The sequence below is a fragment of the Pleurodeles waltl genome, chromosome 11 (assembly GCF_031143425.1).
Source record: "Pleurodeles waltl isolate 20211129_DDA chromosome 11, aPleWal1.hap1.20221129, whole genome shotgun sequence".
NCBI lineage: Eukaryota > Metazoa > Chordata > Amphibia > Caudata > Salamandridae > Pleurodeles > Pleurodeles waltl.
In genome coordinates this window covers 869111001-869125790 of record NC_090450.1, presented here as the reverse complement: position 1 = coordinate 869125790, position 14790 = coordinate 869111001, and the positions used below count along the sequence as shown (strand labels likewise).

At 46.1% G+C, this 14790-nt stretch overlaps 1 protein-coding gene and 1 long non-coding RNA gene across 3 annotated transcripts in view; one reads left to right on the top strand and one right to left on the bottom strand.

Annotated features, from left to right (window-relative positions):
* The window catches only part of TCHP (trichoplein keratin filament binding), a 212009-nt gene that overhangs the window by 104044 nt on the left and 93175 nt on the right, over nucleotides 1-14790 (top strand). For both annotated transcript variants that reach the window (XM_069214726.1, XM_069214725.1), the window contains exon 9: nucleotides 2917-3089. In XM_069214726.1, coding sequence (XP_069070827.1) covers nucleotides 2917-3089 — 173 coding nt within the window. The remainder of the gene's footprint in view (nucleotides 1-2916; nucleotides 3090-14790) is intronic.
* The window catches only part of LOC138266215 (uncharacterized), a 170291-nt gene that overhangs the window by 150962 nt on the left and 4539 nt on the right, over nucleotides 1-14790 (bottom strand). The window lies entirely within an intron of this gene.

Below are 14790 nucleotides of genomic sequence, written 5' to 3'. Positions count from 1 at the left end.
AATATTGTGAACAAGTTAATCGTCATCTTTTGAGAAGAGTGCCCACAAGCAAAAACAAAAGAAAACACAAGTGGGAAGTGAGAAAAGACGGCTTGGCAAAATAAAAGAAAGTTAGCTTTACAAAATAAAACATTGCAATTTTGTTTGTCCTGCTGGGTATGTTTTTGCCAGTCACAAGTCTTCTGTTTGCAGGGCACTAGAAATTAAATAGAACAAAATAGTACCTCGATCACATCAGAAGCAGCAGACGGGCACTATTTAAGGTGAATCAATCAGTGCTTGATCTCTTCTATACACAGAGGAACGGAAATTATGCCAGGCCTGCCTTGATGAATTACAAAGCTGTAAAAAAAAAAAAAAAAAAAAAAAAAAAAAGTGCCACACAAACTACAAAATGGTGAGCGACAAGCGGGCTGTACTCAACAGTCTCTCACAAGCGATACACATGCAGTAGCACATGCATTCGCAGGCCAGACCCTAAAAACAAGTAAAAACATTTAGTTACACATATAGGAAACTTATTCAGTTCAGGCTGTCAAGTCCGATTACTTTTGTATCAGAAGACAATTTGTTCAGTATTTAAATAAAAAATGACTGACCTGTACTCTTAAGTGATGACATGCAGAGGCATGGTGGAGCCAATCTACCCAATACTCAGTAGATTCATGTTCTGTGACTAGATAACTGTATCATAGCATAAATGAGGAAGATTGCTTAACCGTTTAGAAAGTGGCTTAGTTGAGTTTTTAGTCAAATGATCTTGAGGATGGCATGCAAAAGAAGTATTGTTTTAATGACTGAGAATATTTTAAGGTAATCTGACAAGGATATGCAGTAGGTGGCCCTTAATACTAACAATGACTAAATGTTATTTTTCATAAATCATATACATTCTTTATTAGTCTGCTGTCTTCTTGAGACTAACACCTGCCCTAAAGGTCAGTTGAAACGTATTATTATGATATATTGTGGGAAGTAAACTAATTACTTATCTGAAACTATCAAGGAAGTCTGAAAATACTGATTGAAAGAACAACAAATGTCCATCAGTGTAATTAGTGCCCTTGGTTACCATACCCAAAATGATACCTCACTTAGGAAATGCTATAGTCTTCAAAATACTTCAAACTTCTCCTGAGTAACTTTACCCAAAATCAGTTCTTCACTGCAGAAAAGGGGTGAAAACATGCCAGAAAAAAACATTTTACACCCTATATAAGAGCTCACAGTCATATTAGTCAGAAGCACTCCAGTAACCACATCAAAATGCCAGTGATTAATACAGAGGTCACCTTATAACTGTGACATCAGTGTTCCTCAGTCAATTACCCTAACTCAGTGACAGCAGTGTTCTTTTTATAACCTAGCATAATATCCAGTAGCACATCTCCAGTTCAATGTTCTAAAACAACACAATATGATCAAATGTAGAAATTACAATTCAAGTGGTTCATGAGATTAATAATAAGACACTGTCTTGCTCCAAAAAAGCCATCACAACCATCACTACACAAAGCTCTGCATGAGGGAGTCGGGAAACTAGGGTTTTGTTTGAGCACGGCCAAGCGTCACTCCATAAGCACTACTCCAATGTAGCGGATACCAAGAAATGCCGCAAAAGTGCTTTCAGATTTTCACAGTAGAAAGGCACCCAGCAAAACAGGAGCCAAGACAATACAGCAAAGTGGCAACACAGGAAACCACAAAGAGCTAACCATAGAGATTAAAATACCGAAGTATGAAATATCACTGAAAGTCGTATGAATGCAAGCATTGCCATACATCTTGATCTGGCTTATAACACCTCAACCCCACACCTGAGTTTCAACATTACAGCCTACAATGAAAAGCTATGTTGCAACCTTAGTTTGTATAATAATTAGACTGCCCTGTATCACAGCTAAAGAATACTTCCGGGAACCACATTCTGTGATAACCTCACATAGTCATTGTGGAACTCTCCTTTTAAAGTCTTAGATACTGACTCCTGTTTTACCCAACTAAAACAGAAAAATTACTTTTCTGTAGCAATTTCTTAACCTGACTATCAAACATTTCCAAAAAATGCTTGAAGTCAAATGTCAGCAAGAAATGTTGGTAAAACTCTTATTAAGCTAGTAGACAGATGATATTTTCTCAGGTTTAAAATATGCACATCTCAAATGTTTGTCATTGGAAATTGACATGTCTGTCTCAACACTATTCTCATAAATTGTCCCATTATCTACATCAAAACACGGACTTCTGGGCTTTTTCAAACTCTCTCATCTTGCATTATAACACTGTCCTATTCACTGGTCCCCCTGGCTTATGGTTCAGACAACAACACTCGCCAGTTTGCATGTCCTATGACATTGTAGAAGTGGAACTCTGCTGGTTTACACTATGTAGCAATGTCCCCAAACACATGTAAAGTAAATATTGTTTCCATCAATTATTTTACAAATTAGTCTATCAAGTACCATCTTTAATTAACTCAGCCATGACAGAACAGTATTCAGCATCTTAGTGATGAAAGCAAGTATGATTTGTTGCCCCAAGGGTAAGCTCATCCAAATTTATTGTAGCATTCCCACTCTGACTGTGTAGGGTGAGAGTCTTCGGCTGATAAGAAATTACACATTTTCTGAAACTCACACCCACGTTTTATTGTGAAGGACAGGGTGCAGAGAAGCTGGTAAATACACAAAATACATCCTGCAGCAAGGGGTCATGATGTTTTCTGCAAAAAAAACTGTATCAGATTTAACAGTAAATTAATTTACCCATATTGGTGTGTTTGAAGGAAGCAAAATAAGAGTTTACCAAAGTGCCATGTTGGAAAATACCAAGCAATATATTTACTCATGTAATGAAAAGTTCATTTAATACCCCTCTTACTGTAACACAATTAAAAAGTATGATTAATTGGTACAGGAAATGGACATGCAGATTCTCTCTGCTCTTATTGAGAAAGAAGATGAAGACCAGCGCCTTCGTTCCGCCCGACGCGAGCAAGCAGCTGCAGATGCAGCCTGGATGAAGAGTGTCATTGAACAGCAATTGCACCTGGAGAGAGAGCGGGAAGCAGAAATGGACACATTGTTTAGGTGAGTTAGGCAGTCTCTAAGTTTCTTCACTACATGAAGTTTTGCTGTTGCATTGCCATGATGATGATATATCAAAGGCTTTCATCATGGTTCTTGTTATTTAGTTAGTACGTTTGTGTTTTCATTTATTTTAGTATTTTCTCAGCAAGGCTTTTACAAAGCAAGTACATTTTTTAAAATGTATTTCATGAGTGCCTGTACATAAGTTGTCAGCAATAGTACTCAAAGCTAACTCAAATACACTCACTATCATTATCTTTCCTTATCAACCAGGTTTGCATTTGCACTGATAGCAGTACTTAAAAGGGTCTCACATATCCAACCTGTTAAGCTTCATTGGACTGCAGGAGGGTTGCAATATTCATATTCACGATTTGCAATGTCTCTTGCCTTTGTTAACATAGGGCCAGTTATCTAGAGCTAAACATCTCTTTTCTGAAACTGTCATTCTTCTTCATGTGCCATATCCTGCGTCTGATTTAGTTACATAAGACCAGACTGTGGTTGTTGCTTAACAGAGAAGCTTCCATAAAGACTGTGCAGAATATTTCCTGTGAAGATGCTACACCGAGCACAGTATGAGGAAAAGTGTTTCCTTTTGAGGGGAGAGTATTTTCAATTTATGAGAAGTGCCATCTTCTCATCAGAACTCCCACTCCAACAGATTTTCTAATTTCATTACTGGGTTTAGTGGCTTCCTGCATCTTTATTATTCTAATTGCACAGCTTCATATGAAGCTTCTTCAGCAATATCTGGAGGATCAGTGGGTTCCATGGAAAGGCAACTGGGCCTTAATCTCTTGACAACAGCAAAACAGTCTCTCTTGCAGCGTTGCAAGAAGAAAACTCGCCTACAAAATGTGCCATTTCAACTTGATCCTCTTGTGCAGATGATAGATGCGTACATGTCCCTGTCTGGCTGTGAAGCTTATGTAGGCAAACGTTCTGTGTAAGGTCTGTGGTGGGAAAGAGAGAACCACTATTTTATCCTCTGTTTAAAGCTCACAATAGTCCACCTAGCTCTCGTGACTTTGCTACCATCCCTAATGACCAATAGCATTCTCATTGAAACAGACAACTCAACAACCATTACTTAGACAAGGAGGACCAAAGTGGAGATCTTTGTTTCTACTACCTCAGCAAATAAGGCCATGGGTCCCAATGAGTCAACTGACATTTAAAGGCAGTCCACTTTCTAAGAGCACAGATTATCATGCAGACTTCCTGAGCGGACTCTGTGAAGAAAACTATGAGTGGGTTTTAAATGACATGGTTCCTCAAATAATCTTTGCAGAATGTGTTTCCTCCAGTATTAAATCTGGCATAGATTCACATGCTTGAATCATTCCCCGTCGTCGAATTGGGAGTCTCACAGTACAATTATAGCCCATAATCGCTAGAAAACATTCACTTTAGCAACCTATCCACATTCATGTACTGAGAACTAGACTTCAGCCAATCAGGCAACAGCACCCTCTAGAACACTTCCCACAGAGGCTTCATTCCCTCAGATTTCCTACAGCACGTCGTGAGATGGGAGTCTGTCTCATCCTTGCCCACTTTATTACCAGTTTTTTCTCACCATAGAAGCTTTTCATCAGGAAAAGCAGTTCTAACCCGCACCTGCCAATATCTGACTGCTCAAAATGCCAGAATCAACAAAGAAAGGAATTTCCATACTTTGCAGAACTTGTACAAAGAAAAGACTTCATTCAGAAGACCCACATAAGGAATGTTTTCACACAAGGTAAAGGACTGTGAAATATGCCATACGTTTTCTTCTAAAACTCTTAAAGATAGAGAAGGGAAGGCTTCTTATATGACTCAGAAAATTAAAATCTAAGGCGGCCTTGACTTCTGAGGAGGATTGTGAGGGTTCCTTATAAGCAGAAGTGAGGTGATGAAAAAGAGATAGATCGCATGATAAGAAGTCTTCAGAGTCACCAAAAAAGTCATTAAATAACCACATCTGATAAAGACTTCTAGCTGCAGATTCCTTACCTTTTGAATTTCCCCAGGTGTCAGACTGGATCGATTTTTCATGAGCAGTTCCCCTGCACACCGGTAGGCGGCGTTGTTCTGCTCTGCATGCGTCCTTGGCATCGTCCACACCAGAAATTATGTCTGCGGCACCTTTATAGGAGCCACTCGGGCGCCCTGATGTCAGTTCTTCTTTCAACATCAGCCAGCACTGATTCGGAGAAGAGCTACCCCCTCAGTCACTTTTCAACTGAACTTTTTTGATGTTTTGTTGGTTCTTTTTGAGGTTTTTCCTCCTTGTGTGGCAGGGATGTCCTCCAAAGAGGCCAATTCTGATGGATTCAACTACCTGTGGATTCCTCACCTATTGAATACTCCCATTGCGCCAGCATTCAACGGAAATCTTCTTCCTAGCTTCTGCACGTCGACGAGGACGTCACAATTGCCCACGCGACGCCATCTGACGTCATACAGGCAATAAGAGGTCCTCGCCGACGTCAGTTCCCTTTTTTCCGTGCCATACGAAACGGTTATCTTCGAGGGAGCTACTGTTGCTGCTCGACAGTTACAGTGTGTTTTTGGCAATTTTTACTTTGAGACATTGCAATGTCGCAAAGAAAGTCAGGATTCAAGTCCTGCCGAGAGTGTGGAGGCAAAATGTCGGTAACGGACCCACATTCTGACTGTTTGTGGTGTCTTAGTTCCGACCACGACGTTGACAAGTGCGATTCTTGTCAACGTATAAATCCAAAGGCCTTGAAAGAACGTGAGGCCAAACTTTTTCTTGCGAAGTCAAAGAAGAAGGAGAAAAGACCTCACCGAAAGTCGTCTTCACCAAAGTCACATCGGCGTCATCGGGACTCCCGGCGTCGTCGAGAATCTCTGCGCCGGTCGAGTAGGGAGAGGTCTCGATCGAGGTCACCATCAACTCGACGTCGAAAGACTTGGGAAGTTAGTCCCACTGTCTCCCCAGCCGACGACGCCGTTACCTTCTCCGACTTCGCCGACTTCACCCATGTCATCGGTTAATCCTCCTTCAGTGTTCGAGGTTCCACAGCCTCAGGTGTTTTCTCCGTCTATGCAGACGTCGAGACCGGCGTCATTGTCGCCTTCGAACCAGGCACCTCAATACCCGGCTTTCCCGGCCCCTGGAGCAGATAGTACTGCATTCTTAAATGCGATGTTCTCCATCTTCCAACAGATGGCTCCAGGTGGTGGACCGGCTGGTCCTTCAGGCCCTTTGGCCTTCAGCATGGGTGCTCCGGCTCCACTTCGACCGGCACCCTTTATGCCCTTTCTTCCCTTGGGAAACGTGGGATCGGTGCCGGTATCGGCTCCTGTGGCTTCGGCTCCTGTGGCTTCGACATCTCAGCCAGCGACGCCGACTAGACCTCCTCCGACTCCGGAACAGTCTTCAGTCCGTCCTGCTCCACGTTCGGCGCCGAAGAAAACCATGGCACCGTTGGATCCGGCGTCTGACGGATCCGAGGATCGGCGTCAAGCTTCTACGTCTGCTGACGCCATGTCGACGCCGAGGATAGAGGAGAGGCTGCATTCGAGGAGGCTTGCTCTTCGCCTCCTTGAAGAACAGGAATACCGGAGACAGGCACTGGAGGAAGGGGAGATTGAGGACTCTCATGAAGGTCTCCATGGCTTGGACACTGCTAGTGGCCTGGACACCTCTCCTGAATGGGACTTATCATCACCTGGGGAGTATGCAGAGGAGGCAGCCTCTTTTCATTCAGTCATTAGAAAGGCGGCTGACTTTTTGGACCTCCCTTTGCCAGTGGCTGATACCAAGCCGAACATCTTAACGGAAGTGTTGCATCCTGCCTCAACATCTGCAGAGCCACTTTTGCCTTTCAATGAGGCACTACTGGACCCCATTATGGAAGTCTGGAAGAAGCCGATGTCTTCTTTAGCCGTGAATAGATCTGTGGCTCGGAGATATCGGGTTGCACCGGCTGACCCAGGCTTTCTTTCCAGGCATCCAACACCTGAAAGCCTGGTGGTTCAGGCTTCGTGCTCAGCCCGATCTGCTCCTGGGTCCTTTCCAGCTGTGCCCTCTGATAGAGACTCTAAAAAGATGGACATGTCATCGAAGAAGGTTTTCTTGTCATGTAGCATGGCTTTGAAATCCACCAATGCTACCTGCATCTTAGGGAGATACATTTACACCCTGATGGACGAGATTAAGTCGACGCACACGGAGGTTCCTCAAGAATTATTGAGCCTGGTCTCTGATGCTCCGGCAGCAGCAACCCAGGTTATTCAATCTGGGTTGGATACATCTGACTCTGTTGCTAGAGCTATGGGTACTGCTGTGGCTACGAGGAGGCAGGCCTGGCTTCGTAGCTCTGGTTTTTCCTCTTTTCGGCACCAAGGCGGATTCGGCCTTGGAAAGGTTCAAGGGGAGTAGGGCCACTGCCAAGTCATTGGTCTTGCAAGCCTCTTCTTCCTCCAGATTTTTTAGGAGGTTTCGAGGCTTTGGTCATGGTTCCTCCTCCTCCTTTCGAGGAAAATTCCAGCAACCCACCTCTGCTATCTCCTATAGATCTTTCAGAGGGAGGGGTAGGGTCCGTACCAGGGGAGCCACTCAGCAGTACTCTGCCTCTTCCTCATCCTCTGGAGGGGTGCAGCATGGGAAGCAGCCTTAGGCTTCCGCCAATTCCATCTCACTCCACTCCTGTAGGGGGGAGGTTACTGAATTTTCTCCACAAGTGGGAGGTCATAACATCAGACTCCTGGGTTACCAGCATTGTGAGAAAAGGCTATACCCTACCCTTTCGGGAGTTTCCGCCCCCCATCCAGCCCCGTCCTTCTTACTGTTCAGAAGAACACCTCCTGTTGCTAAAACAGGAGGTTCAAGTCCTCCTTTCAAAGGGCGCGGTGAAGTTGGTTCCAGAGCAGGAAAGGGGTCAGGGTTGTTACTCAAGATACTTCCTGATCCCCAAGAAGGATGGTCGGTTGAGGCCAATCCTGGACCAGAGGATCTTGAATTGGTTCCTCAAACAGGAAAAGTTCAAGATGCTGACCCTAGCTCAGGTGCTTTTGGCGCTGCACAATGGAGATTGGATGGTGTCTGTCGACTTGCAGGATGCTTATTTTCATATTCCGATACTCAAGTCGCACAGGAAGTATCTCCGGTTTGTGGTGGGGTCGCAGCACTATCAGTTTGCGGTCCTCCCGTTTGGTCTTACTTCAGCACCTCGAGTCTTCAAGAAGGTGATGTCGGTGGTTGCGGCAGAGCTCAGAAGGAAGGGGATAGCAGTATTTCCTTATCTGGATGACTGGTTGATCAAAGCCAAGTCTCCGGAGCTCGTGTTGCATCACCTACAGTCGACAACTCGTTGTTGTTCGACCTGGGTTTTTCAGTGAATGTGCCCAAATCTCACCTAGATCCCTCTCAGCGCCTCCTGTTCATAGGGGCAGTTCTGGATACAACATTGAATCGAGCCTTCTCTCCGCCTCAGTGGATTCAGGACATTCTGGCGTTGGTTCCAATGTTTCGAAGTGGAGCGGTTATTCCACTCCTCAATTCCTGCACCTACTCGGTCTGTTTGCTTCTTGCATACTGCTGGTCACTCACGCTCGCTGGCACATGAGGGCTCTTCAGGGGTGCCTCCGAAGGCAGTGGTCTCAACACAAAGGAGATCTCGAAGGTTCGGTGAGGATCTCCAGAGATGCTGCCACTGATTTGAAATGGTGGATTGCGGACGGCAATCTTTCCCGAGGAAGGCCATTCTCGCAAGCTCCGCCTGTGGCCACAGTAATAACGGATGCTTCCACTCTAGGGTGGGGAGCTCATCTGGGGGACCTGGAGATCAAAGGTCTTTGGACTCCAGTAGAACAGAAGTTTCATATAAATCTGTTGGAATTGCGGGCTGTACGTCTGGCTCTCAAGGCCTTCCTCCCTTCCCTTCGCGGTCAGTCAGTTCAGGTCCTGACGGACAATACTACCGCGATGTGGTATATAAACAAGCAGGGAGGAGTAGGGTCGTACCTTCTCTGCAGAGAAGCTCTACGGCTTTGGTCCTGGGCAAAGGGCCATCGGATTTGCTTGGTAGCAAATCATCTGGCCGGAGTCTTGAATGTACGTGCGGACAGTCTCAGTCGCCATTTCTCAGCTGATCACGAGTGGCGTCTCCATCCGGATCAAGTCCGTCTAATTTTCCAGATGTGGGGGTTTCCTCGGATAGATCTGTTTGCCACTCGGGAGAACTCGCACTGCCCGTTATTCTGCAGCCTCCAGTATCCGGGACAAGGAGCATTGGGGGACGCGTTTCAGTTGACCTGGTGCGACCAGTTGCTTTACGCGTTTCCCCCCATACCCTTGATTCCTCGAGTTTTGAGGAAAATTCGCCAAGACCGGGCCCAAGTCATCTTAATAGCTCCGGATTGGCCGAGGAGGGTATGGTACACGGACCTTCTCCAACTCTCACTGTGCCCTCCGCTCCGTCTCCCTCTGAGGGCAGACCTCCTCTCGCAGTCGCTGGGGCAGGTTTTACACCCCCACCTCCAGAGCCTGCACCTTCATGCCTGGAGATTGAACGGGGCAACCTGAGTTCCTTTTCTCTCCCGCCTGATGTAGTGGATGTTATCTTATCGGCCAGGCAACACTCCACTAAATCTATCTACGCTAATAGGTGGGCTAAATTTGTGATTTGGTGTGGAGAGAGGCAAATTGATCCCTTATGTGCTCACTTATCAGATATTTTATCTTTTGCATTGTCTCTGGCACAGAGGGGTTGTGCAGTGGCTACGGTTAAGGGATACTTATCTGCCCTGTCAGCCTTTCTATGTCTTCCAGACCAGCCTTCTTTATTCAAATCCCCTATAGTACTTAGATTCTTGAAAGGTCTTATTAACAAATTCCCTCCTACTCCTTTCATTATGCCTCAGTGGGATTTAAACTTGGTTCTAACTTTTCTTATGGGGTCCCCGTTTGAGCCTATGCATTCTTGCCCCTTAAGGCTATTGGTCCTAAAGACGGTTTTCCTGGTTGCAATTACTTCTGCAAGGAGAGTGAGTGAGTTGCAAGCTCTATCTGTAAAACCCCCTTATAAATCTTTTTATGGGGATAAGGTGGTGTTCAGGGCCAAGGCTGCTTTCCTACCGAAGGTTGTTTCACCCTTTCATATGGCTCAGACGATTACTCTTTCCACGTTTTATCCTCCGCCTCATCCTTCAAAGGAAGAAGAGAGACTTTACCGCTTAGACCCAAGGAGAGCGCTAAGCTTTTATGTGGATAGAACGAAGGATTTCAGGCTGGAGGATCAGCTCTTCATCGGGTACGTGGGAAAGAGGAGAGGAAAGGCAGTCCACAAGAGAACACTCTCCAGGTGGGTTGTTCTTTGCATTAAAATGTGTTACTCTATAGCAAAGAAAGAACCCCCTGATGGTATAAGAGCTCATTCCACCAGAGCTAAGTCTGCCTCTTCGGCCTTGGCTAGGGGTGTTCCTGTGGGTGACATCTGCAAGGCCGCAACCTGGTCATCCCTCCACACTTTTGCAAAGCATTACTGCTTGGATTCTGAGGTTAGGAGGGATGGCCATTTTGCACGGTCAGTGTTGCAGGATTTCTTGGGTTGACCATTCAGGCACCCTCCACCGAGTGCGGTACTGCTTTGGGACTCTATTCAATAGGTGAGGAATCCACAGGTAGTTGTATCCATCAGAAGAACGAGTTACTTACCTTCGGTAACGACTTTTCTGGTGGATACATTAGCTACCTGTGGATTCCTCACGGTCCCACACACCTCCCCGTTGCCTGTCTGGTCTAACCAAGTTGTTCTTGAGTGTGCTCCTCTTGGTTTTGAGGACTTGTACATATACTGTATATATGTATATATATATATATATATATAATTGTTCGTATATTCATTTGCTTGTTTAAAAAAAAAAAACTTTCTTGAAATGATGTATTTATTTTGAATGTCATTAAATATTGCTATTTGTTCATTTATCTCAATGGCCTATTATTCTCAGGCACGTAAAAAATGTTGGTCCTGACGTCGGCACGTCAGCGAGGACCTCTTATTGCCTGTATGACGTCAGACGGCGTCGCTTGGGCAATTGTGACGTCCTCGTCGACGTGCAGAAGCTAGGAAGAAGATTTCCGTCGAATGCTGGCACAATGGGAGTATTCAATAGGTGAGGAATCCACAGGTAGCTAATGTATCCACCAGAAAAGTTGTTACCGAAGGTAAGTAACTCGTTCTTTCAAGCCCTGCAGTGCCTGTCACTGACTGATGTTGGTAACGGACCCGCATCTTGTATTCCTGTGGTGCCTTGAATGCTGCCACAACCCTGAGTAATTTCCAGACTGCCATGCTATAAACCTGAAGGGCTTGAGGGAGTGATCTCTCGAGCACCTGGCAGCGCAGTGTTCTATGCTGAGACATTCGAGGTCCGGGTCAAGAGAAAGATCCTGGGAGTGGTTGCGGACTCAGATTCACATCGCGCTCCAAGACTTTGGGTCACTTGAGTAAGTCCTTCCATAAATAAGTAGAAGAGGTCTTTGACTTGTCCGTGTCTGCCGGCTGACAAGATGGCGGGCGTATCAGCATTCGAGTCCTGCCTCCGCAGTAGAGCCTGTGCCTGGGCAATGGTCGCAATGCCAACAGAGCCAGAGGAGAATCGATTGACACAGTTTCCAGCGCCATCTGGAGCCGTGCCTTCCAGGTCAAAACTGAAGCTCTATCCCTGTGAGCTAGGATTCAGGGAGGAAAGGAAGGGATCACTGGGGTCTGAATAATGCCAGACTTATGAAGGTCCCTATATGGACTGGTGTGAGGAACTGGGTGAAGCCAGTGGACTGGATGCTTCTCCAGATACTGGTATGCTTTCTTCCACTACTGTGGCTTCAGAGCAGGGAGCTTAATTTGCAATGGTGGTATGGTGGCCAGCTGAGGTCATAGACCTTCAGTTGCCTTCGGTGACAGTCAAGACTAATGTCATGATGGAGGTGCTGCAACTGGGAGTTCCCCCTCAGATCCGCTGCTCCCGTTTAACGAAATCTTCACTGACATCCTTCTGAAGACCAGGTCCAAACCCAGCAGAGGGGCTCCTGTGAATAGGATGATTGCCCGTCACCACTGTCCCACACCAGAGTACCAGAAGTTCCTCAACCAACACCTTAACCCTTCCCCAGAGGACTTGGTGGTCCCATGAAAATCCTGGTGCATTCCCTACTGCACACACAGGACAGGGAATTCACTAGGCTGGACGCCGTGGGGAAGATGGCAGCCTGGCATTGCGGTTCCTGAACACAGCATGCCTTTTGAGTCACTATTCCCATGCTCTGGAGGACACCATTGTACAGGTGCTGCCAGTAGTCCCGAAGGAGACCCGGGACATGCTCTTTCAGACTGTTGCCAATGGGGGAGATGCAGCAAAATTCACTGTCCGTCGACTGTGGCCTTGATGCGCATCAATCTACCACTTCCCCGGGAACCACGGCCCCCAAACATGTCTAATCTGCCCACATAACATCACGTGCATCCATTTGGCACCAGGATTTGCCATCGCCTGCCGTGCTGTGCAGTATCAGGGTAATTTCCGACATGGTCCATATTTCAGAGGGAATTGTGAAATACCTGCAGTAGTGGCTAACGAACTGCGGTTGGATCAGCAGCAGACCCCTCCCTCTACCACAACCAGATCTGGGAGAGGTGGAGATCAGAGAACCTGTTGGAGCTCAGTGCGATCTGACTGTCATTGAAGGCCTCCATCAAGACTAGGCTAGTGCAGGTGTTCAAGGACAACACCATTGCCATGAGGTACTGCAACAAACAGGGCAGGGTGGAGCTGCAGACTCTTTGTCAAGAGCCTTTGTGTATCTGGATATGGCTGGAACATCAGGGAATATCCCTGTATTCCTAATGGTTCAATACCTGGCTGGTTCTACGAATGCCAGGGTGCACAAACTCATCAGAAGATGCCTAGGAGATCACAAATGGCATCTCCATCCGGAGATGGTGCAAGATCTCTTTCAGCAGTGGGAAGAGCCTTGGTTAGATCTGTTCGCCGCTGCCAAGAACGCACAAAGTGAGCAGTTTTATACACTGGAGTTTCCAAGGCAGCTCTCGCTCAGAGAAGCTTTTCATCACGAGTGGAGCTCATACCTCCTTTATGCTTTTTCGCCCATACCACTTCTGTCCAGAGTTCTTAAGAAGATCAAGAACGGCTGGGCCCAAGTCATCCTTTTCATACTTTATCTTGCCCAGCAGAGCTCTGCGTTGAGTACTCTCAAAGGCTACCTCTCTGTTTTCTCTTCCTTCCTGCGGTTGCCTGACCAGCCATCCCTCGTCAAGTTCCCTATTGTATAAATAGGTTTCTCATGGGTCATCTACATCTTTTTCCCCATCGACCATTTTATCTATCCTCAGTCAGACCTTAATCTTGTGCTAACATTCTTGATGTGTGCTCCTTTCGAACCTCTCCCTAATAGTCTCCTCAGGCTGCCCAAAGAGTGAGTGAGCTTCAGAGCTTGTCATCTAAGCTTTCCTACCTCACAAGCTACCCTAACAAACTAGTGATTAGCCTTCTTTTTTCCTAAGTGGTCACTCAATTTGACGTAGGCCAATCCATCATCCTGCCTACTTTTTACACGCCTCCACGTCCCTCTTAAGAAGAGGGGCGAATCCATCGCTTGGACCCAAAAAGAGTGGTGTTGCTCTACCTTGATCAAACAAAAGAGTTCCGGGTAGACCACCAACTCTTTGTGGAGTATGTTGGAATGAGGAAAGGTTGGGCCGTCCAGAAGCAGAGTATCTCCAGATGGGTCTTACTCTGCATCAAGATGTGCTACATTGTCTAAAAAGCAACCTCCTGATGGCTTGTGAGCTCATTCCCCCAGAGCTAAAGCTGCGACCACTGCGTTAGCATGCAGAGTTCAGTCCTGGATTTGAGCCAGGTAGCAATTTGGGCCTCTGCACACATTCACAAAGCACTACTGCTGGTCAGTCAGGTTCATAGGGATGGGCACTTTGCCTGTTCGGTTCTGCATCACTTCCTCATCTGAAACTGGTTTGCAGACCCACCTCTGAGGTTGGTATTGCTTGAAGAGCTTCTATTTTAATGTAAGGAATCTGCAGCTAGAAGTCTCTGTCATATCAACAAGTTACTTATCTTTGGTAATGCCTTATCTGGTAGAGACTGAATCTAACTGCAGATTCCTTACCGACCCTCTGTGTTCACTATGTGAACGGATTTCTAGGGCCAGGGTAGTGATCAGTGTTCTTCACGGCTCTGTGCTTCTGGCATGGAAAGTTGTGAAAAGAAACTGACTCCAGTGCACCTGTGCGGAGCCTACATAGGTGCCACAGACATCATTTCTAGCACGGGAATTGCCTACTGGTGTGCAGGAGTAGTGTTCATGAAAAATCTTCCGGATCCAGTCTGATGCCCTGGGGAAATTCTAAGGTAAGGCATCTGCAGCTAGATGTAATCTCTATCAGATAAGTCGTTACCAAAGGTAAGTAACTTAATCATCATGATCCTTCAGTGGAGCAAAGGACATCAGGATAGCGCTCTCACAAACAGAATAAAGAGAAACTCTCCTCAGAGTAAGATCTAAGCCCACCACTCTCTCCCCTTGTATGGCATTCCATTGGGAGGAACCCTCCTTCCTGATGTCAGCAGTAACTGTTAAATCAACCTCAAAATTGTCATTGTCACCAACAATGTCGTCCACTTGAACACCGACCAAGGCATAGAC